The 23,658-nt window shown below is 41.9% G+C and overlaps 1 protein-coding gene across 7 annotated transcripts in view; it reads left to right on the top strand.

Moving 5' to 3' along the window:
* Positions 1-653: 653 nt before the first annotated feature.
* Positions 654-23,658, top strand: part of LOC129837819 (regulatory-associated protein of mTOR-like) — a 180,472-nt gene continuing 157,467 nt past the window's right edge. For all 7 annotated transcript variants that reach the window (XM_055904315.1, XM_055904299.1, XM_055904293.1 and 4 more), the window contains exons 1-3: positions 654-1,091; positions 2,627-2,801; positions 17,585-17,687. In XM_055904315.1, the coding sequence (XP_055760290.1) occupies positions 2,634-2,801; positions 17,585-17,687 (271 nt within the window). In that variant the 5' untranslated portion in view covers positions 654-1,091; positions 2,627-2,633. The remainder of the gene's footprint in view (positions 1,092-2,626; positions 2,802-17,584; positions 17,688-23,658) is intronic.

Here is a 23,658-nt window from a genome sequence, read left to right as displayed (position 1 = left end):
CATTAGCTTAGTTCAACTGTCTTACCCGATTAGGATCCAAAATATAAGCTTGTTTTACTCCAATGTTTGTAAACAAAGTAAATGTAAACAAACACCATATAGCCTCAAAATATGGTTAAAACTGTCATTCTGATATCATGGATGGTCAGTCCTAGTGTTGGTCAGGCCTGTCTGAATTTGAGAGTGATTACATTTCTCCAGCTCCATCTTCTAGCTTTTTACCGAATTAGGGGCGGGAGGGTGCTTTCTTATTGCCCATTTAAGGTATTTTATGTTTGTTTTGATTATAATACACTATCTTGAAAGATTTCACTTTAAAACATGATGTAGTCTATAATTGCGCAGTGACCTTGGGATAAGGCACTACTTGCACTATCATGGTAGGCCTATGTAGTATGAAATATTACTATAGTGGGGCAAGCTTAATAAAAAGTAAGATTTTCAACAACACGAGTCTCTCAAAATGTACAGGATGCAATAATAAACGTATCTTTTTTGGATCCCATTGGGACATCACAACATAACTGTATGGAATAGTTAGGACTTGACTTGACTATTTAACTTTTATTTTGATGAAAGGGACATTCACTGACCATGATGACGTTTTTAATGACATCTTCAGTCCAGGCCTGGGTGCTACAGTGCATTGTGGGTCTTTCCCAAGATGGCGGCGCCCTTGCAGAAGTGTTGAACGAGTGTCTCTGGAGAAATAGTTGGAATTGTTTGTTAATTTCACGGCAACTAGTATACAACACGTGCCACACGTTTGTGTCAGAAGACCATACGACAAGCGTCATTGACAGCTCGAGCCTGACAGCGCGTGGCGTGGTTGTGGCAGAGTGTCCGTGTGAAGATGGGCCTCGTCTCGAGCCCCTTCCCATAGCAAAGAGCAGCCGTGGGGAGAGAAACCGCAGATTTCCCTGCAAACACATACCGGTCGAACTTGGACCTGTCGGGTTCGACATTGTTTACAAATTGTGGACGCTACCGTACAATTTTCTTTCAAGAATTATCTGTGCGACCGCGTCTATTATAGTCAGGAGACGGAAAGGTTTCCCACCCCGTATCGAAGAGGATTCTACCGTGCCAAGGTCTGTACGCTGCACGCCACCCTGTGAAAAAGGCAATTTCTGCACATTTGCTTCACTTGCCAGTCATTATTTTCTAAAACGTTTATCTAACTACTGTAGCTTGCAATTCCACAAGTAACATGAAGCACGTGCAGTTTTACAAGCATGAAGTACAAACCTGTGATAACAATACCAGCTAGTTGTCGGCTAAGGGTCTGCTAGTTAGCCACAAGCTAACCTGTCAAACTCGACCACGAACTCTAGAACAGCCACGCGCGAGCATGGTACAACCTCTGCAGTTTGATAACGTTCTACCGATTTCCAATAATGTTATGTATCATTCTGCAATATGTACTATCCCGTTAGACAATAGCATTTCCATGTAAGTTAGCCAGTCCATTCTGCATATTATCTACCATTTGCTAAGTTAATTTAAAGGGAATTCACTGGTGAGACGTCATTGTCAGAGTTAAACATTTTTACACAGCAAATGTTAACCGTGTCGAATGCAAATACAGTAGCTACTATTTATGTACGTATTAGAACGATAATATGCTCACTACAGCACATCATGACAAACGAGTCTTGCGTGGTTGTAGTTTGTTTTGAAGCTAACGCTGTTGAGTTCATATCCCACTCACCAAGGCCACCTGTGGTGAATGGGGTTTAGGGATGTGAGATTGCTGATGTCATTGTCCATGGTATTTATTGGTGGTGGTTTAGCTTTGGGACGGACCCAACATCCGGAGTCTGTGTATTGGTTGGACTCCCTGAATTGTGGCTGGCAACAGAAAATAACCCAACCACCAAAAAAACGTTTCCTGTTAACAAAGGCCTATGTATAATCTCGAGAAACTGTACTTACCAGATGTAAAGTTAAATGTCTCCCTCGCTATCAAATAAACGTCTGAATCCAACTTTAGCCTGAACAGCACCATATTCATGTTGAGTTAGACAGCAGGAAGCTATTAGGCCATGTAGTTCAAGGGAGACTTCCGAGCACGAAATCTACTGCTGTCTACACAGCCAGAATATGGTGCGGTTCAGACAAGTTGGATTCAGACGTTTATTTGATATCTAGGGTCACATTTCACTTTACGTCTGGTAAGTAGAGCTCCTTGATTATACAAATGCCTTTGTTGACAGGAAACACTTTTTTTGGTGTGGGCAGTTATACTGTGGTAGGGTTATTTAACATTGCCACCCACCAGAACGATTAACAACTCAGGGAGTCCAATCAATACAGACTTCTGATGTTGAGTCCCAAAGCAAGGAGGTGGTAGTTTTTAACCCAGAGCTGCTCCTCATCTGACCGGTATTGTGAGCTGGTCTATGGCTAAACCAACGCTGCCCAAACTTTCCTAGTCATTAGGAAGCAGAACTTAAAATGGTTGAATAGTTTTGGTCAACAATAGATTGCATCTGATGGATGCATGTTAAATATTTATCATATTCCTCAATGTTACACAAAAACATACTGTACAGCTATTTCCTATTATTGAATGAAGAAACGTTTTTTAACATTGACCTCAACCTGACCTCCATCTCTCTCTCAGGGCCCTGATGAAAATGGACTCGGAACTGCTGCACTCGCCGGCCGTGTGTCTGGCTGAGGAGGAGGAGGCGGACATGAGCGACTGGAACCTGCCGCTGGCCTTCATGAAGAAACGCCACTCAGAGAAGATCGAGGGCTCCAAGGCCCTGGCCCAGAGCTGGAGGATGAAGGACAGGGTAAGAGACGTCCTTATGGTCCCGTTGCACCATGTCCTAAGTAGAGGAATATCCGATTAATTAGAGCCGATTTCAAGTTTTCATAATCGGAAATCTGTATTTTTGGACACCTATTTTTTTTTGGACACCTTTATTTAACTAGGCAAGTCAGTTAAGAACACATTCTTATTTTCAATGACGGCCTATGAACGGTGGGTTAACTGCCTTGTTCAGGGGCAGAACAGATTTTTACCGTGTCAGCTCGGAGATTCAATCTTGCAACCTTACAGTTAACTAGTCCAACGCTCTAACCACACCTGCCTCTTATTGCACTCCACGAGGAGCCTGCCTGTTACGCGAATGCAGTAAGAAGCCAAGATAAGTTGCTAGCTAGCATTAAACTTAACTTATAAAAAATAATCAATCATAATCACTAGTAAACTACACATTGTTGACGATATTACTAGTTTATCTAGCGTGTCCTGCGTTGCATATAATCGATGCGGTGCGCATTCGCAGAAAAGTAACTGTCGTTGCTCCAACGTGTACCTAACCATAAACATCAATGCCTTTCTTAAAATCAATACACAGAAGTATATATTTTTAAACCTGCATATTTAGCTAAAAAAGATCCAGGTTAGCAGGCAATATTAACCAGGTGAAATTGTCACTTTTCTTGCGTTCATTGAACGCAGAGTCAGGGTATTTGCGATAATAATAAATGTTTTATAACATGTTACACAATACATTTATGTTTTGTTCGAAAAATGTGCATATTTGAGGTATAAATCATAGTTTTACATTGCAGCTACAATCACAAATAGCACCGAAGCAGCCAGAATAATTACAGAGAGCAACGTGAAATACATAAATACTCATCATAAAACATTTATGAAAAATACATGGTGTACAACCAAAAAAGTCTTGAACGAGTTCCCACAAATACTGAGCACTTGTTAGCTGCTCTTCCGTCACTCTGCGGTCCAACTCATCCCAAACCATCTCAATTGGGTTGAGGTCAGGTGATTGTGGAGGCCAGGTCATCTGATGCAGCACTCAATCACTCTCCTTCTTGGTCAAATAGCCCTTACACAGCCTGGAGGTGTGTTGGGTTATTGTCCTGTTGAAAAACAAATGATAGTCCCACTAAGCCCAAATCAGATGGGGTGGCGTATCGCTGCAGAATGCTGTGGTAGCCATGTTCCTTGAATTCTAAATAAATCACTGACAGTGTCACCAGCAGGATATATTTCCACCGGTCTAATGTTCATTGGTCGTGTTTCTAGGCCCAAGTGAGTCTCTTCTTATTGGTGTCCTTTAGTAGTGGTTTCTTTGCAGCAATTAGAACATGAAGGCCTGATTCACGTAGTCTCTTCTGAAAAATTGATGTTGACATGTGTCTGTTACTTGAACTCTGGGGCATTTATTTAGGCTGCATTTTCTGAGGCCGGTAACTGTAATGGACTTATCCTCTGCAGTAAAGGTAACTCTGGGTCTTCCATTCCTCTGGCGGTCCTCATTAGAGCCAGTTTCATCATAGCGCTTGATGGTTTTTGCGACTGCACTTGAAGAAACTTTCAAAGTTCTTGAAATGTACCGTATTGACTGACCATCATGTCTTAAAGTAAGCTTAAAGTGAGCTGTAATATGGACTTTTACCAAATAGGGCTATCTTCTGTATACCACCCCTACCTTGTCACATCACAGCTGATTGTCTCAAATGCATTAAGAAGGAAATTTCAACTTTTAACAAGGCACATCTGTTAATTGTAATGCATAACAGGTGACTACCTCATGAAGCTGGTTGAGAGAATGCCAAGTGTGTGCAAAGCTGTCATCAAGGCAAAGGGTGGCTATTTGAAGAATCCCAAATATATAAAATACATGTATTTGTTTAACACTTTTGGTTACTACATGATTCCATATGTGTTATTTCATAGTTTTGATATCTTCACTATTATTCTACAATGTAGAAAATAGTAAGAATAAAGAAAAACCCTTAAATGGGTAGGTGTGTCCAAACTTTTGACTGGTACTGTACATGTGTTCATGCAAGCACCTGTGCGTCCTCGGCCTCAGCCTCAGGCAAACAGTCAATGGATGTAACAGCGTTGCCCCTCAGTGTCATTCAAACTGCCTTTTCTTTGTTTATTTTGACTTTATTTTGTACTTTTTTTTTCTTTGACCGTCATTCTGTCCCCCGCCCAGCAACTCTTCTCCCACTTGTCTCCAGTTCCACGTTCCAACCTTCAGTTTCCCTCAGTCTGTCCTTCCTATCTCTGCTGGCCACCCTCTTCGGATTTCTATGTGCCATATGTCTTTCAATTATGCTGTGATGTTTAACATACAATTTGAATCTATTGAATAGAATCTGCACATTGCGAATTGAAGAGAAATACTTTTACTAAGAGTATATTAGTAATTGACTGACCGGGTCTATCCAGATCTACCAACAATGCTATTTCTAAGGCAAGTTTTAGATGAATGTTATGTTTTTTCAGCCATTCCTGAACCTGAGACTCGAAACAGGCTACATAAGGGCAATACCAGAACAAATGGTCTATTGATTCTATATCCTCACAACAAAATCTACAGAGCTGCGATGATTGTATGCCCTAAATATTCAACATTTTGTTGGTGGCAAGAATTCTGTACAACAGTTTTAGCTGATATAGACAAAGTCGTTGTTATATATCAACTCATACATCCTGTGCAATGGAATCGGTATATCAACAATCTCTTGCAATCTGTATGGCAGGAACATCTTGATATAACATTACCATCATCACGGTCTACTGCTTTAGTAGAGACAATTCGTTCTACAGCGAGACTTCCACATTCAACCTTGTTAAGGTTAGCCTTCGTCTATATTGTTCCCCATTTGTAGAAATTCATTATAACTCTGCTTCAGGCCAACCCTAGGCGCTTTGACAGTGGAATTTTAATGTTTTTCTCTAGTAAATGGTGACATTTGGAATTCTGTGTTTCTATTACACCTGCCAGGGCTTATATGAAAAGTGCTGTTAGATCCCTGCAGCACTAGCTACCTGATTGTTTCATAGAGTCTGTTATGGAGAGCTATGGTGGCAATAATGCGAAGTGTCACTGCCATACACTTCGCCGGGTGACTTAGTATCCCTATTGGCAAGACATTCACCCAAATGACATTAACACACTTTTGCTAATATGACATAGAAATTAGGCTTCTACACTGTGCTTCAGGCGCTGAATTATATTGTAACCATAAACATTTAATTCATATATTAATTCCAAAACAGGAGAGATTGTTTGGGGTAAGACAAAGGGACATTCTTTCTCTAACACTGCTAGAAAATATGCCTAAATAATTTAGGCTAGTTTATGTTCTACAAAGAATACATTGTTTTGCATCAATTCATTTAATTACTCTATCCGTTTTGATTGTGTGTGTCAGGGTTCCCCAGCTGGCGGCCTCCCCCATGGGTGATTGACATTTTTTTATTCGAATTTTTGCAAAACATTTTTATTTTATTTTTTATTGTTGGACATAATACTGTAATTAAAAAAATAATAATAATCTGTTCCAAAGTATTCCCACACATAATATAAACTATATGTGATCCTATGCTAATGTAAGCAAGTTTTGAAATAGTTTTATTCAAATATCTTTGGGCTTACGGTCAATATGCTGTCTACAAATGATTTCTAATTATGTTCTGACCATCCTCTCAAGAAAAAAATCTGCTTAATGGTCCCTGGCCTACTGTTATTTACTACAGGGTGATCTACGGTGCTCCCCTGAATTATTGGAACCCTATGTAAATATGAACAAAAAATGCTGTGAATAAATGTCATTGATTATCTGCTTGATCTGACACTCAAAATATCATATCAGTCTAACCTTTTGAGTTAAAATTGTTCAAAGAAATAAATCGTCAGCAAGAAATAATTGTTTTATTCAAAAACATGCATCTCACAATTATTGGCACTCCAGCGTTTAGTACTTTGTGCACCCTCCCTTTTCCAATGAAACAGTATGGAGTCGTCTCCTATAATGTTTGATGAGGTGGGAGAACACATAGGAAGGGATTTGAGACCATTCCTCCATAGAGAAACTCTCCAGATCTTTCAGAGTCCTTGGTCCTCGCTTGTGGACTCTCCTCTTCGGCTCACCCCACAGGTTTTCAATTTCGTTTAGGTCAGGGGACTGGGATGGCCATTGCAAAAGCTTGATTCTATAGTCAGTGAACAATTTTTTTTTTGCTTGATGCTTTGGATCGTTGTCCTGCTGGAAGATCCAACAGCCACCCAGGTTTTGACCTAAAATCTCCTCGTACTTGGAGTCCATGATGCCAGGTATCCTAACAAGGTTCCGAGGGCCTTTGGAAGTAAAACAGCACCACAACATCACAGCTCCACAACCATACTTCAGTGGGGATTAGGTTATTTTCTGCAGAGCTCTTTTTACGCCAAACCCAGCTCTGGTGTTTGTTGCCAAAAAGCTCTATTTTAGTCTCATCAGACCATAGAACATAGTTTCAATCAAACCTGGTTCCAATGACATTTAGCAAACTCCAGGGGCTTCCGTTTGTGGGTTGGTGACAGCAGAGTCTTTCTTCTGGCCACCCTTCCAAATAACTTGTTGGCATATAGGTGGTGATTTTAATTGTAGCTTTGGAGACTTGATGTAACCAACTTTTGCTATTCTCTAACTGCGGTCCTTGGGCAAAAACAATTCCACTTGAGCCATCCCTCTCACTGTGCATTGGGGGCAAAATACACTTGCGTCTTCTTCCAGGCAGGTTCATCACAGCTCCAGTTGTTAAACATTTCTTAATTATTGCCCTAATAGTGGCTATGAGTATTTTTACAGGTGTAGCTGTCTTTTTATAGCCGTTGCCTGATTTGTGAAGGTCAAAACCCTTTTTGTTTCATTTAATTTGTCTGGCCTTTCTGATGTTGATGGATGACGTAAGGGAGTTTAGCCTGTGTCACCTCATAATTATACCCCAGTGAAACAGGAACTCATGGATGAACACAAGTTCCCAAAGATTCACATTTAACTTTAAAAAGTAATATCTTAATCGGAATATACATCAATTAGATTTTGTTCATAAGAATTTTTAGGGGTGCCAATAACTGTGACGCATATTTTTAAATAAAATAATTATTTATTAATGATTTTTCTTTGAACAATTTTAACTCAATTAAAGGTTAGATTCATATGATATTTTGAGTGTAAGATCAAGCTGATAAACAACATTTACATTGTTTCACAGCCATTTTTGTTCATATTTACCTAGGGTGCCAATCATGGTCCTGATAGCTAGCTGGCCATGATCCTGCTGATTTCCCACGATGCAGCACATAATTTACGGGCCACTATTTTGACTCCAAGGTTGGGGCGGCAGGTAGCCTAGTGGTCAGTAACTTAGAGGATGCTAGATCGAATCCCCGAGCTGACAAGGTGAAAATCTGTCGTTCTTCCCCTGAACAAGGCAGTTAATCCACTGTTCCTAGGCCATCATTGTAAATAAGAATTTGTTCTTAACTGACTTGCCTAGTTAAATAAAGGTTGGATAAATAACAATTCAGGAGGGCGCTGTAGATTGACAGTGATGGATGATAATGTTAGGGGTGGTACTAGGGTCTCCATTGGTTGTGTATTTTAAGAGTTAAAGCTGTTGAGAGGAGTGTGTTGTGGTGGGGCTATCAAGTGGCCCGTAAATTATGTGCTGCATCGTGGGAAATCAGCAGGATCATGGCCAGCTAGCTACTACACTACAGACACTGTTGGGCTATCTCAGGATGAGAGGTGGCAGGCTGCCCAATTACAAGGCCCATTGGTCAAGGTGGAGTCCGGTCCCTGTGGAGATGTCTGTAATTGAGTTGTGACCATGTCGATGTGTGTGGTGCGCTCATGAAGCAAAGCGGCTTGTGTGTGTGTGTGTGTGTGTACACCTGCTAGTATAGTGCAAGTTCGTGAATGATTCCGATGCAGGATAGGCCTGCAGAAACTCTATCATGGTCGACCTAGTTGCTGCTACGAATCCCACGAACTCTGCCTCCCTGTTGGGCTGGTCTATGGCTGTTTCTGTGTGCTATATGGCTGTGCTTGTGGTATTTGGCTTTATGGGAGAGCTATGTTAATTATGGTACCCCAAAATAGTAATGGGTTTTCCTCTGTCCTATAGATGTTCTTGTCAGGGATAGAGGATGGTCTAGAGTCCTCTGAAAGGATACATTGTAACACTGAATGACATTCAGGCGCTGTGACATGGAGCAGTGCGAGACAAACCAACCCTAACCCCAAAGTACACGGTTAGTAGACCTGACTCATTGAGGAGAACCCCAATGGTTCCTTATTAGATGTTTATGGCTCGCTCACCCCCTGCCTGAACTGGGACTATAGTGAGCTGTTAGTGGATGAGCAGTGGCTCACTGGAGCGACAGAGAGAGGCTAGATAGAGTAAACCAGGTCGGATAGAGCCCTGTACAGAACAGCCAGACTTGAATCTACTAAACCAGAGAGAGGAGACTCTTGTTCATATCCGTGTCCAATACATAAGCACACAATAGCAGGTCCATTTGATGAGCTATGCCATGTACAGGGCTTGACCCTGATGTGACGCTCTAGACCAGGGTTTCCCAAACTCGGTCCCGGGGCCCCCTCTGGGTGAACGTTTTTGCCTTAGCACTACACAGCTCATTTAAATAACCAACTCCTCAACATTTGATCATTTGAAACAGCTGTGTAGTGCTATGGCAAGCACCTAGTGGGGCCCACGGGACCAAGTTTAGGAAACCCTTCTCTAGATGTGGCCCCTGGAGTTAAACATCAGTATGGCTTGTATAAGAGTAGTATCGGAAACCCAGAGCTAAGAGCAACAGCACTGTCTGGGATTAATGGCAGATTGCCATAACTTCCAAAAGAAAAAGAAAATCTGGATGTTTCTCTTCAGACTGATTCTCCCAACAAATCACAAGGCAGACATGCCAGAATGGTGTAATTCAAAACCAAATTTTGCACGCGAAACCATTGTGGTGGTTGACGCAAACTAGCCACTTGCGAAATGCACTCATTAAAAATAACCTCTATGATCTCCATCTTCCTAGATACTATTTTGTGTCCTGGTGATGTTTAACGCTATGGCAACAAGTGGATAAGGCAGTGATGTAGGAAAGCAGGATGTCCCAACTCCGCCCTTTCCTCTATGCCAAACTGATGTATAATTAGACATGTAAGCCAGAACATTGATAGGCCTACGTTGTGGGAGGCAACCCGTCTGTCTAGAAAGGCTAGTACAAGAGGTCCGACCTAGACCCACCAGAGAGATGCACTTCATCTCTTCTGTTTTCTATCCTAATAGTCCAGGGACTGCTGTGGATAAAAGCAGAACATTTGATACATTCCTCAGATATGAAAACCTAGAAGGGATGCCCATTTCAAATGTTTCCAGGAAGCAAGTTATGAGATTTGACCCCCCCCCCCAGAAAGAGCCAACCCTGCTCAGCTGCATGGCCTGACCTCCATGGTATGTTTAGGAAAGAATATCAGTCGTCGTCTGTGTTTATGATATCACTGTGTTGTGGTTAAGCGGGTAAGCTTGACTTCAAAACACTCCCTTCATTTCCGAGCTCTTTCTCCATGGCACCGTTCGTAAGAGATGTTCCACCAATGACATGTGATGGTGAGACCTGATGTCTGTCTGTGTATCAGATGATCCCTGACCCATGTGCCCACACAGTTGTTGATTCAGCACGCGAGACCGCACCCCTGTCCTGTCTCAGTTCCTCGTTAGAGGGACGCTTAGGCCGCACACATGGTCACACACGTGGCACGAGATGGAGAGAGAGGAATATAATTATCCCATCTTACAATACAATAAATCAATACTAAATTGACGTCCACACCATTGTAGCAGGAGCGAAATGAGGCAGGTGTGCTATTTAGAATGTTTTTTTGGTCTTAATCAGTAATCCATCATGAATTAATTAACTGCACACAGGAAATTAACTAGGCCAATTAGACATGCGACCATTGACCTCTAAAAAGGATATCTGGGTTCTGTCAAAATCGGAGCTAGTCTTTTGAAATCAATGCAGATGAGCGCTTCAATGAACCAACCACCTCTGCTTACTCTAAAGTACTGGCTTTCCAACAATGATTTCCACACATCCTCAAAAACACATTGCAATATCAAGCCCACTAATTGCATTACTTTGCTTTCTGCTGGGCTGGCTTCCTCCGTCTTTGCCATTATTTTCATCCTTTAAAAGTATCTCGGTTCACTATGTAAAATGACTATATAATCGGCATGATAACCAGTGAATCTTCTTCAGGAGAGCAGTAAATCCAGGCTGAATAGCACTCGGATCCAGGTACTGTAGATAGTATCTGGCGTGAATGTGGAGTGCCTCTGGCGTGAATGTGGAGTGCCTCTGGCGTGAATGTGGAGTGCCTTTGGGCTCAAATTCAGATCTGTATCAGAAGGACACATGAATGCGGAGATGAGCAGTTGGATGTCATTTCTACGCTGTATTTGTTGTAGTCCTATTGCTCACGTTTTGACTATAACATTACCTCTATAGGAACTCTATCGATATCAGCAGCTGCTGTGGCCTTTGGTGAACACTATTGTTGTGTGTGTTTGAGACCTGAGTGTGTGTGTGTGTGTGTGTGGGTGCACACACAAAAAGTGTGTTGTCTTTTTAAACTGGTAATTGGGTTTGGTAACTCCCCCCCTCATGAATAATCATGCATGGGACTCCAGGGAACTTTGAGCCATTCCCTCCCTTCCTCCGATCCAGCACCTCGGTCCATACGGATCAATGGCCAGTGACTATTCCATTTGCTAGGCCTGCTATAAATTAAGGCTGTTTAAACAGAGGGGGCATCGATCTCCCCCGTGCCAGGGCAAGGCCTAGCAGGCTGGATGGCCTTGGAGATTGCAGCATCAGCTTGGGCCACTCACTTTATCGCCAGCAGGACACACATTAGGGCACAGTCACACTCTGATACACGTTCATTATCACAAACCCTTGGAATCTGTCTTGAAGTTTCTCTGTGTTTTCCATTTGGCTATCCTTGACCAATAGTTAAGTACCGGTGCCATTCACCTGTATGATAGTGAGCATTGTGAACAAGTCCAAGAAAACAGATTGAACCAAAGTCCGCTTCAGCTTTCACCCTACTCCTCCCCTGTTATCTCTCTCTCTCTCCCCCTCTGCGTTGCTCCGAACAGGATTTATGGGATTATTGGAAATCCATGAGGTCCAGGAGACGTGTATTAAAATGCAATTTTGTTTAGGCTTTCCTTCAGATTAATGTTAACTATTATGGAGGACCACCCTTTTCAGAAGGAGACCATTGTTATGGAGGATCAGAGCCTCTCCCCAGGGGGGCAAGACTTAGCCTCCACCTTTTCATTCCCTTTGTCCCTCCCTTTTCTCCCCCTGTTCAGTGTTTATCTTCTATATTTTAAAACACAGAAAAGCTTCAAAAGTGTATTAAAGCATCACACTTTTTTGTACTGAGCTTGCTGCAACACGTACAGATTCTAGTCCCGATTCCCTTCATTTGTGGTTTCTGTGCTGGCTTGTAGCCCTCTGATACTTAATGAGCTTACCCAAATCCAATAGTCATTTCATTATTTCGGTGGCTAAAAACCGCTGCAAAATAACTGCCTACCAAACCACTAGAATATTAAAGAACCTGTCACAAGCCAAACATGTTTCTCTGCACAAGGCAAGCATCTTGGATTTGTCCCAAGTGGCACCCTATTTCATGTATAGTGCACTACTTTTGACCAGGACCCATAGGGTTGCAGCACTTGTGTCTCCTCCAGTTGGAATGTATGATATCAATAGGGGGACAATAGACTTTTCCACTGAAGTGAGAAATGAATGGGATTCAATCAATGGGAGCCAACATCTGGCTGCTGTCAAACCTAAATGCCACATTATCCTATTATGAATCCGACAGAGATTCTACCTCCCCATTTGGTCTCAATTGTCTTTTATTTATTTTTTTATGCTAATTTCAGTGTTTAATTAGTCGCTCGCATATGATGTCGTTGGGAAACAAATCATTTCATTAGGGTTGTTTTATTGTGATGGTAATTACCTTAGTTTCCCGTGCCAGGCTGCAGTAATGTTGCTGGTGAATTAGTGGGGTGCTGAACAACGCCAAGTCAGGACAGAACGTCTGGGCATGAACGTACCTCACCTCTAAAACTGATCTACAGGTGATGATTTGTGGTTGGGTGTGTGTGTGTGGATGGGTATTGGTAGACAGTTTGAAAGCCAGGACCTGCTTTTGGTGCTTGACTGTAAACCGTGTGGGTGCTTTTGTAGGTAGCTATGCCATCTTCAGTTTGACCAAACACCGCAAAGACACTGGAAGAATAATTACAGTCACAAATGCTTACAGCTGTTTTCAAGTCAGTCAGTTAGGGCACTCCTTACCAATTGCGCCATAACTATTGTTTGTAAAAAATAGGAAAGAAGATATTTGTCATCTCCCCCAGAAATTCAACACATGAACTTTTTTCCAGGGATAGGTGTAAAACCTGCATACTGTAGACTGGGTGCGTCCGAAATGGCACCCTATTCCCTATTGAGTACACCACTTTTGATCAGAGCCCAATGGGATGCAGCTTTTGTAGATTATTTGACGCTGGGCTGAAAATTTACCCAGGTGTGTTGTCATTTGAGCTATAGTATCTTTAAATGGCATGTCCCAACTGACTTATCCCCACTGGGGTCAATGTATAAGAAAGCAGTCATGCCTACCGGAGGTTAGTGTAGTGAAAGTATGGCCTCTATTTAGTGAGGGATCCTATGGGACAGAGATGGGATTCACATCCACACTCCAATGGGTTTGATTAGAGTTGGAACCACAATGTTGTGGGAAATGCCATGAGTTTATTTCCCCCTCTCAGCTTTGCTCACTCCGCAAGCTCCTCCTGCACTTGTGTGAGATCCATCTGAGACCTACCTGCATCTTTTATTGTCTCCTGTATCTTGACCTCTACTCCTGTCTCTGCTTTGTGTGTGTGTTAGGGCTATCCCTGACCTAAAAACAATCTTGTTCGATTCTATGTTGCGATCTTCAGTGAAAAATGATTATTTTGATCTAATGCTTCGTTGAGAAAGTACGTGCAGTTGAAATTGTCATAGAAATTTCCAGGATGATGAAAGGACGTCTTTTCCTGACGTTGAAATCAGGTACATTTTTGATTCTGAATGAAAGTTGAAAAGACGTCATTTACATTTGTTGAAAGGACATCTTTTTTTGGTAATTAATTATACACCCAAATTTCAACTCCACATACATTCTCAATGTATTACGCATTCTATCACAAAAATGCATTTTAAATCTATTCAATATAGGAAAGGAAAGAGGCGCCAACTAAAGATTGCAACAGAATATGTATTGTTGCTTCCATCTGTCCCATGCACTTAAGTTTGTTTTTCAAAAGCTTTTAAATTGTCAGCGACTTTGAAAGGAGTCCAACCAACAGACCACTTCAACAACATTCTCAGTAACGGTTACAGATATGTTTCTTTCTATGACTAATATGTTGTTTATTTAACTTAGTTGAATGCACTGACTGTCAGTCGGTCTGGATAACAGCGTCTGCTGAATGATCAAAACGTCCAGGAAATCCGTCTTTTCATTCAGAACCTTAAACCTGCCTTTTTCTGGGGGATGTATTTAACAAAATAAATTTTACTGGTTGACGTCATTGGGAAATTTTACATGGAATTTCTCCCTGGTCCCTAAACGTGTTTGCGCCGTGAGAGAAAGCAGAAATGAAAGAACTTTACATATGTCAACTAGATGTATGTATTCATTCCATAATTTTCTGACGTTCTGGTGAGCAAGGATTTATTTACTATTCTAGAGCATCAAGTAATGACAAGAGCAGCTGCATATTTGTAATTTTAGACAAGTTGACTAACAAATAACCTACTTAATGTCAGAAATGATGAGCAAAAAAAATATCTAAATGAGGCTCAACTTTTTTTGTTGTTGTCCTGCATCCCCTGTCAAAAAATGTAAAACTGACGTCCCGGGGCAAATTAGGAATATTATTTTTATTCTATGATACAGGGATACTAGTGAGTGGAATGTCAAAGCTGCATGTAAACGGCTTATCCTGAAGTAATACCTTAATCGGGATTGGGCTATTATTCAGAATACTATGTGCATGTAAACGTGGTCACTGACGTGAGCTTGCTCATTGACTATTTCTCAGGCGTTGAGAAAAGATGCACAAGGCTAGTAACACAAGGGTAGGAGCTCCTCAAGTAAAAATCAGTGCAGGGTTTCAGACTGCCGTCTCTGTTCTCTCTCTCTGTTTGTGTATGTCCATGTGTGCCCCAATGGATCAATCTGTGTTCAGGTGCACATGTTTACCTGACCCTGTTTCCTGTCCCCCTGGGCTACAGTAAATTGCCTGGTAGGAGCAGTAGCTACAGAACTCTGCTAACCACCATAGATCAGGCACATATTGAATTCAATACCCTTCTGTCTGCAATGAGCTTCGGCCTTTCTGTTCGTCAGCTACAGAGTTCCATTAACTTCAGTTATCCAGGCACACATTCAATTAAATACACTTCAATAGACCTTTCTTGGAAAGTCCTTGGGAGACAAATCAATCTCCTGTAAATGTGATCTTTCTTTCTGATGTATCATTAAGCGATATCTGGGCAAGGTTTATATACAGAGTTGTGACTGCTTTAAAAAAATATTTAAAAAAAAAATCTATTTTTATTACAGAAAGCACATGAACACTGAATCGTGACTTGTATCGGAGTCGTGACAGTCTACAGACTTCTAAGAGAAGTTTGTTAAGTTCTTCCCTCCTCTCCAAGCAGAACCCTTTTGGTGTGTTCTCTGTAGTCTTGGCATAGTGTGGGACTCAGCCTCAGTCTTGCTGATAGACAACATGGCGCTTCACTCTCCAGATCAGGTCAGCAGCACTGAGTGGTTCAGAATTGCAAAGTCACGTCAGGCTATGCCAACTATACAGACCTGCCAATGGATCCATCCATGCCAGAGGGCAAGGTCAAAATAGTGTGTATGGCTGTCCAAAAAAAACGATCTTACCCCAGGACACCTCAAGTAATGAAAAATACAAAATAAATGCAGGAGCACTTTTTCCCAATATTTGAAGGACAAACAAGGGGCTGACGTTTCGCCGTGTCCGACGCCTGCGGGAGCTCGTGTGTGTACAAATAGAAGGCCAAACCCACCAATGGTGTGCGTGGCCAAAGAGCTCCATTTCCATGTCATCTGACCATAGCAATGTCTGGAGTTTGCTAAATGGCATTGGCACTTAGATTGGCACCGGTGCCATGGTCATATGACACAAACATAAAGGTCACCAGCGGTGGGTTTAGCCTTTGAAAGAACAATTCATATGGAGAAATAGCTCATCCCTACTGTAAAATATGGTGCTGGATAGGGATGTAACAATTCAACTATATGCATTGGACCTGTGAGGGAAAAATTACGTATTCACCTTATTTGTTGGCTATTTAACAATTATTTACTTAACGAACAGTAAGATATTTCTGTCTTGCTAATGCTGTGTTTTAAGGTCTCCACTCTAGCACCCTGCAGCTAGTCTGGGTGTTGATGACATGGGTTCTACTAGAGATAGCTTGAAGCTGACAATTGATTTGTGTTGGTGATAAAAACTTAAAAGCTAGCATTCCTTAGACAAGATGTGGTGTGTGTGTGTGTGTGTGTGTGTGTGTGTGTGTGTGACTCGAGATAGAGAGAGCCTGGAAGAGTTAAGAACAATGCCACATTGTCTCATCTTCCTGGCATCTGGGAAACTGAAAGACCATCCTGTGTAGATAACCAAGGTGCCTTATGGGAAGGTTAGAAGTGACTGACTAGGCAATCTTGGTATCAGCTATATAAAAACTGTGCATCGTCTGTAAAGGCTAGACTCTCAGCCTAACAGTCATTCATGACTGTTGGGCTGACGGTCTCATTATTGCAATAATTAATCGATATTAAGTAAAGATGATTGTTTGAAGAAAAATGTAGCATGCATCTGCCAGAAAATCGATTCAATCGCCATTTCACTTTATTTTTGACTCATATTACATTCTTTCTACCTTCCCAAAAATACCCTCCTATTGGGACAACTGATGCGTCCACTCCTTCAGTGTGGAACTAAGCCTGTATCTGTGAGTCATTTTGCATGCCAAACAACCCAAGGCAATCTCAGTAGCCTAGTCAAACTGAGCACCGTGCCCAGCTTCGCCAGGTAGGCGGCTTGTTCCTGTACTTGCACATCTGCACGGCACCTTCAGCATTCAAATGCTAAAATGGCTTGTGTGATATTATGCTATTAGTAGAGTGACAACCAATGTCATTTGCTAGGTTAATGTTATCTATGTGCTGTTGAAAATGATGTTTTACCGGAATAAAAGTCAACTACCAAAGGAAAGTTAATTATTACTAGAGGAAAGTGGGAGAACAAAAAAACGTAGGCTACATTGCCCCTCGATACGTATCGAATCGTCTTGAAAGGAAAAAATGCACATCTGATATTAAATTGAAGGACAATCAAGAGGCTGACATTGTTGTCAGATGCCTGCCTCAGAGCCGTGTAGTGCGTGTATAAGGAGTCAAGAGTCTGAGCCTCTCTATGAAATGCGAACGTCCTTCACACAAATAATGTAAATAAACAGGGTGTCTCTTCACTCTGTATATGAGTGTATGTGTTTATATGAGATATAATCCCAATAAAGTGTGTGTGCAGAGGCATGTGTATTGACTTCTCTGTCTCCCCCCCCAGATGAAGACAGTGAGTGTGGCCCTGGTGTTGTGTCTCAACGTGGGGGTGGACCCTCCTGACGTGGTCAAGACGTCACCCTGCGCCAGACTGGAGTGCTGGATCGGTAAGAACACACAAACACACACACTTGCATAACCTATTCCATACTCAAAACACACATAAATAATTAAGAACGATAAAGCCATTATTATATTAAACAAGACATACCTATAGGAAACATTGTCTTTCTTCTAATGTGTCCAACCTTCTCCCCAACCCATGTTGCCTTGAAAGTATGCCCTGAGCTCCTAGTTGATGTTCCGGGCGCTGAAAGAACCGCGTATCCAGTAGAACTTGGAGATAACCCCGTCAGTGAGCATTATGCGACCTCAGCATTCAAAAACATCATATTCGATGCACTTCCCGAAGGGCTTATTTGCAGTGTGTCATTTCCGCCTGTAGCTGTAGCCTTCATGCGGCAGGATATTTTTGGGAAGCACGAAGAGGATAAATTCGGTTTCCATTGCTTGTCAGGGACATCACCAGGACTTTGGATAAGTGAGTGCCCCTGGAAAGTTGGTGGGCTAGAATTTCCTGCTCCTATTGCAGGTTTACTATCTGTGTATTCATCCACTCTTGCATTAAAGACATGGGTCGTTTTCTCAGACCCACAAATACAATGATTTGCCGGTACCCCGTCAGTCCCTGGTTTTCAGGGCTGAGCCCCTGGTTTTCGGGGCTGAGCCCCTGGTTTTCGGGGCTGAGCCCCTGGTTTTCAGGGCTGAGCCCCTGGTTTTCGGGGCTGAGCCCCTGGTTTTCGGGGCTGAGTCCCTGGTTTTCGGGGCTGAGTCCCTGGTTTTCGGGGCTGAGTCCCTGGTTTTCGGGGCTGAGTCCCTGGTTTTCGGGGCTGAGTCCCTGGTTTTCGGGGCTGAGTCCCTGGTTTTCGGGGCTGAGTCCCTGGTTTTCGGGGCTGAGCCCCTGGTTATGAATCTCTGGTGACGTCCCTGTTGCTTGTTCTGACCTCTAAGAATAATTAATCCTGAGGGTAGCAGTGCAAGATCCTTTTAGCAGAATATTTATATTATTAGCATATGAACGATTTGCAATTCGATTGCTGGACAATCAAAGCCATCCATCCAACCCATTTATTCAGATCTGGTAGTTGATAGATTGGGCCTAGTTATTGTTCATTAACAGCATACATTTGCATTCATTCACTTAAAATAGCCTATATTATTCTTGTGCAATGTATAGCCTATTTGTACTGTTTGTCTGTCTGGACTGTCTGCCTGTCTTGGTGAGAATCTTAAGTTAATAAAATACTAAAATAGTGTTCTTAAGTTTGCCTATTATTATTACTCGCCGGCCAGGGTAGGGCAGCACTTTACAACATTCTAATGTTATAGTCTTGTGAATCTCTCAAGCAAATTTTTTAAAAATTGAAAATGGGAACAATGTGAGAGCTGGACCACTACTGATTTCAAAACAAAATGGACTAGTTTCTCATTCATATTGTCAAGACTTGAGGTGAGTATTAAAAATAGTTTTAAAAGATGCCCTTGCCTTAAAGTTGAATCTCGGGTAGATCTTTAGTCTGTGTGTGTATATATAGTGCAGAGAGAACAGTCTATGATGAGGGTGGCTGGAGTCCTTGGCAATTGTTTGGCTCTTCCTCTGAGCCTAATCATAGGCTGTTACTTTGTCTCTAAAATCACAATGTTTACATTTTTTTAGTCATGTGACAGTCATTTTTAACTGAAACGTCCAAATGTCGACCTTTTACCAAGGTCATTTTGTTTCATGGAATGTTCTAATTTCATGACTGATGAAAGGTCAGTATGCTATAGCCTAATATTCTGCCCGTATGAACACATTGGTTTTAGCCCATATAAAGATCAGCTATGCATGATTTAATGAGAAGCAGCAAGCAGACACATTGTTTCACTTTAATATAATACTCCAGGGGCTCTACTTTGATTTTAGAAGTTTACACAATCCAATGTGCAGTCTCTATTTAGAACAAAAAGCAAGCAAAAATGCCCTCAGTCACCAAGCTAGGTAAGTGATTAATAAGACTGAACTAAATCAAAGGTAATTCAATAATAAATATTGTGTTGCACCTTTAACCAATAGCCTAACAAATAAGCAACTCGTGACTAAAATACAAAGTCTTTTGATGTCTTTTATTAAGACATCCACTTTATCAAATTTCAGCCAGCCCGAGCCGCCTGCACCCCCGACCCCCACCGGTCTAGTCAATAACTCAACTCTCCCAACACAATTTCCTCCCCGTTCAGTCACACCCCACTCAGTTTTAGGATCTTAGTGAAACATTGTGTTGGTTTCGGGTGTGTTAGGCCAAGGACAGAGTGGCAACTCACAGGACGGCAAGCTGTGATTGCCTAAATAGGTATCTCCCCTGAGGTGGGCATGTTTTCAATACAAACTCTTTTAGTCGTGCTGTATTCCATATAAGGCATCCAGACCTTGTAAAAGTTGTTCAGTATGCCCTTAGTCTTGTAATATATCGCATCTAGTGATAACTTGACACATGCTGAGAGAAAAGAACATACTCTTTGCCAGAATTCAGCCAACCTTCACAAGATTATACAGTGCATTCAGAAAGTATTCAGACCCCTTCACATTTTGTTACATTACAGCCTTATTCTAAAATGGACTAAATAAGATGTTTTCTTCATGAATCTACACACAATACCCCATAATCACAAAGTGAAAACAGATTTTTAGAAATGTTTGCTAGTTTATATATATTTTAAAAAGTACACAACTTATGCAAATAAGGTTTCAGACCCTTTGATATGAAACTTCAAATTGAGCTCAGGTGCATCCTGTTTCCGTTGATCGTCCTTGAGATGTTTCTACAACTTGATTGGAGTCCACCTGTGGTGAATTCAATTGATTGGGCATGATTTGGAAAGGTCGAAGGAATTTTCCATAGAGTTCGGAGACAAGACTTTTGTTGCTGCACAGATCTGGGGAAGGGTACCAAAACATTTCTGCAGCATTGAAGGTCCGCAAGAACTTCCATCATTCTCAAAGGGATGACATTTGGAACCACCGTGACTCTTCCTAGAGCTGGCCGCCTGGCCAAACTGAGCAAATGGGGGAGAAGGGCCTTGGTCAGGGAGGTGACCAAGAAACCGATGGTCACTCTGACAGAGCTCCAGAGTTCCTCTGTGGAGATGGGAGAACCTTCCAGAAGTACAACCATCTCTGCAGCAATCCACAAATCAGGCCTTTATGGTGGAGTGGCCACACAGCCTTGAGTCTTCTTTGGTATGATGCTACAAGCTTGGCACAACTGTATTTGGGGAGTTTCTCCCATTCTTCTCTGCAGATCCTCTCAAGCTCTGTCAAGGTTGGATGAGGAGCGTCGCTGCACAGCTATTTTAAGGTCTCTCCAGAGGTTTAATCTAGTTCAATCCAGGGCTCTGGCTGGGCCACTCAAGGACATTCAGGGACTTGTCCCGAAGCCACTCCTGCGTTGTCTTGGCTGTGTGCTTAAGACGTTGTCCTGTTGGAAGGTGAACTTTCACCCCAGTCTGAAGTCCAGAGCGCTCTGGAGCAGGTTTTCATCAATAATTTCTCTGTACTTTGCTCCGTTCATCTTTCCCTCGATCCTGACTAGTTTCCCGGTCCCTACCACTGAAAAACATCCCCACAGCATGATGCTGCCACCACCGTGCTTCACCGTAGGGATGGTGCCAGACATGATGCTTGGCATTCAGGCCAAAGAGTTCAATCTTGCTTTCATCAGACCAGATAATCTCGTTTCTCATGGTCAGAGTCCTTTAGGTCCTTTTGGAAAACTCCAAGCAGGCTGTCATGTGCCTTTTACTGAAGAGTGGCTTCCGTCTGTACTCGCTGCCAAAGGTGCTTCATCAAAGTACTGAATACATATGTAAAGGGTCTGAATACATATGTAAATGTGATTTTCCAAAAATATACATTTACAGAAATGTCTACAAACCCGTTTTTTTGCTTTGTCATTATGGGGTATTGTGTAGGTTTTGTGTATTGGTTAGGGGGAGAGAAAAATGTCATCCATTTTAGAATAAGGCTGTAACGTAACAATGTGTTAGAATTCAAGGGGTCTGAAGACTTTCCGAATGCACTGTAACATGCAAATGTCCCCTTTTGTGTTTTACACCTCCAGCAGTGGAATTACATTTCTGAGTGCATGTAATTCAGTTTCAGTGGCATATAGTATGTTCTTAAACTGCAGTAATTTATGTCTGAGATGATGAGGAATGCCCAGTCATGTTCATATCATCAATAGCTTCTACCAGGTCTTCCTCACATTTTTGTTTTACATGTGTTGTGTCATCGGAAAATGCCTCCAACCCTTGATACAGTTTGGAAATCAACTTTGGATGTTCGTCAGACTGCCTTAAAATAGCATCTGGCTTGTCCAGTGTTTGCTGCATAGAGAGAATAAAGGGTTGTATCTGCAGAAATTTTCCTCTCCTGTGTCAGACTGGTCTTCCCTGGCTGCATGCTGAGATCCCTGTCACCATCTGATCGTCCTAAAAATGAGGGATGACAAAGAATTACCTTGGTGTACATATCTACATGATATTATCTAAGAATAGAATGTATGGTTCAATAATTGAAATGACCATTATTCCCTGATCCCAGACTGTAGCTTTAATGTTGAACTGCTGTCATGTAGCTACTGTAGGTCTACCCATCAATTCAAGATGGAACTTTGTATCATTCACTGATATTGTTAATATACTGCAAAATTCCATAGTTCCATAGACTGGTCTTCCCTGGCTGTCTGACCATTTTGAGGCCCATGTCACCATCTGATCCTGGTAAGACATGTCGAGCATAGTGTTGTGTACTGACTGCACTAGAGGGCTGCATTCCTGCGGGTCCCGACAGAGATCATTGCAGCGCGGTTGGCATTTTTCATGCTGTGGGTGGTATTTTTTGTTGTCCCACAGATTATTTGGAAACGGGACTCTTTCTGCTTTGTATGCGTTCGTCTACTTATTGTATTAACAGCACATCTTTTTCGCATTATTCACACACTCAAAATGTTCTGCTCCAACTTCAGTAGCCTGCCTCTCCTAGTTGGGCGTGAGTTCAACGGTGCATGGTATTTGTGGTCTCATTGATAGAGTAGGCTGGCCACATGCGCTGAGGATCACGTGGCGGTTAAATTGAATATGGAATTAACTTAAATATGATTAGACTGTAGTTTAATGCAGTATCTAAATACATATTGATAATGGAAAGAAGTGGAGGGCTGTCAACCAACGTGAGTCGAAGTGTAATCAACACATTAAATCATCATACTATGCTGAGCAAGCGTTTCGCCTTTTTCATTTTCAATAAGTATTTATTACCTGTTTATTTGTCTCTGCCTGCAAATCGTTCTCCTTAAGATAGGCTACATCCTATAGGGCTACGCAAAACCTAGCAAGTGTCGCGGTCATCATTCTTGCTGCTTCCAATTCAGTAGCCATACCTGTGAGATCAGGTGCCTGTGTGGTCTCATTTAAATAGTAGGCTATAGCCTATGCATGGGATGACAAGCAAGGGGCAGCTATCTTTCCAAGGAAATGTACTTCCTAAATATGCCTATGATTAGGCTATAGTTTACTACATTGTCTAGAATATTGATAATCCATATTTCAATTTTTTTTAAATGTAGATTTTTTTTCTTCTCTTCACCTTTGTTTAACCAGGTAGGCCAGTTGAGAACAAGTTCTCATTTACAACTGCGACCTGACCAAGATAAAGCAAAGCAGTGCGACAAAAAAACAAGTTACACACAGGATAAACAACAGTACAGTCATACACAATAGAAAAATCTATATACCGTGTGTGCAAATGAAGTAAGGAGGTAAGGCAATAAATAGACCATAGTAGCGACGTAATTACAATTTAGCAAATTAACACTGAAGTGATAGATGTGCAGATGAGTGTGCAAATAGAAATACTGGTGTGCAAAAAGTTAATAAAAACAATATGGGGATGAGGTAGGTAGTTGGGTGGGCTATTTACAGATGGGCTGTGTACAGCTGCGGGGATCGGTAAGCGGCTCAAATAGCTGATGCTTAAAG

The sequence above is a fragment of the Salvelinus fontinalis genome, chromosome 3, assembly GCF_029448725.1.
Source record: "Salvelinus fontinalis isolate EN_2023a chromosome 3, ASM2944872v1, whole genome shotgun sequence".
Lineage (NCBI taxonomy): Eukaryota > Metazoa > Chordata > Actinopteri > Salmoniformes > Salmonidae > Salvelinus > Salvelinus fontinalis.
The sequence above is the reverse complement of the archived record's forward strand: the minus strand, read 5'-3'. Positions and strand labels throughout refer to the sequence as shown.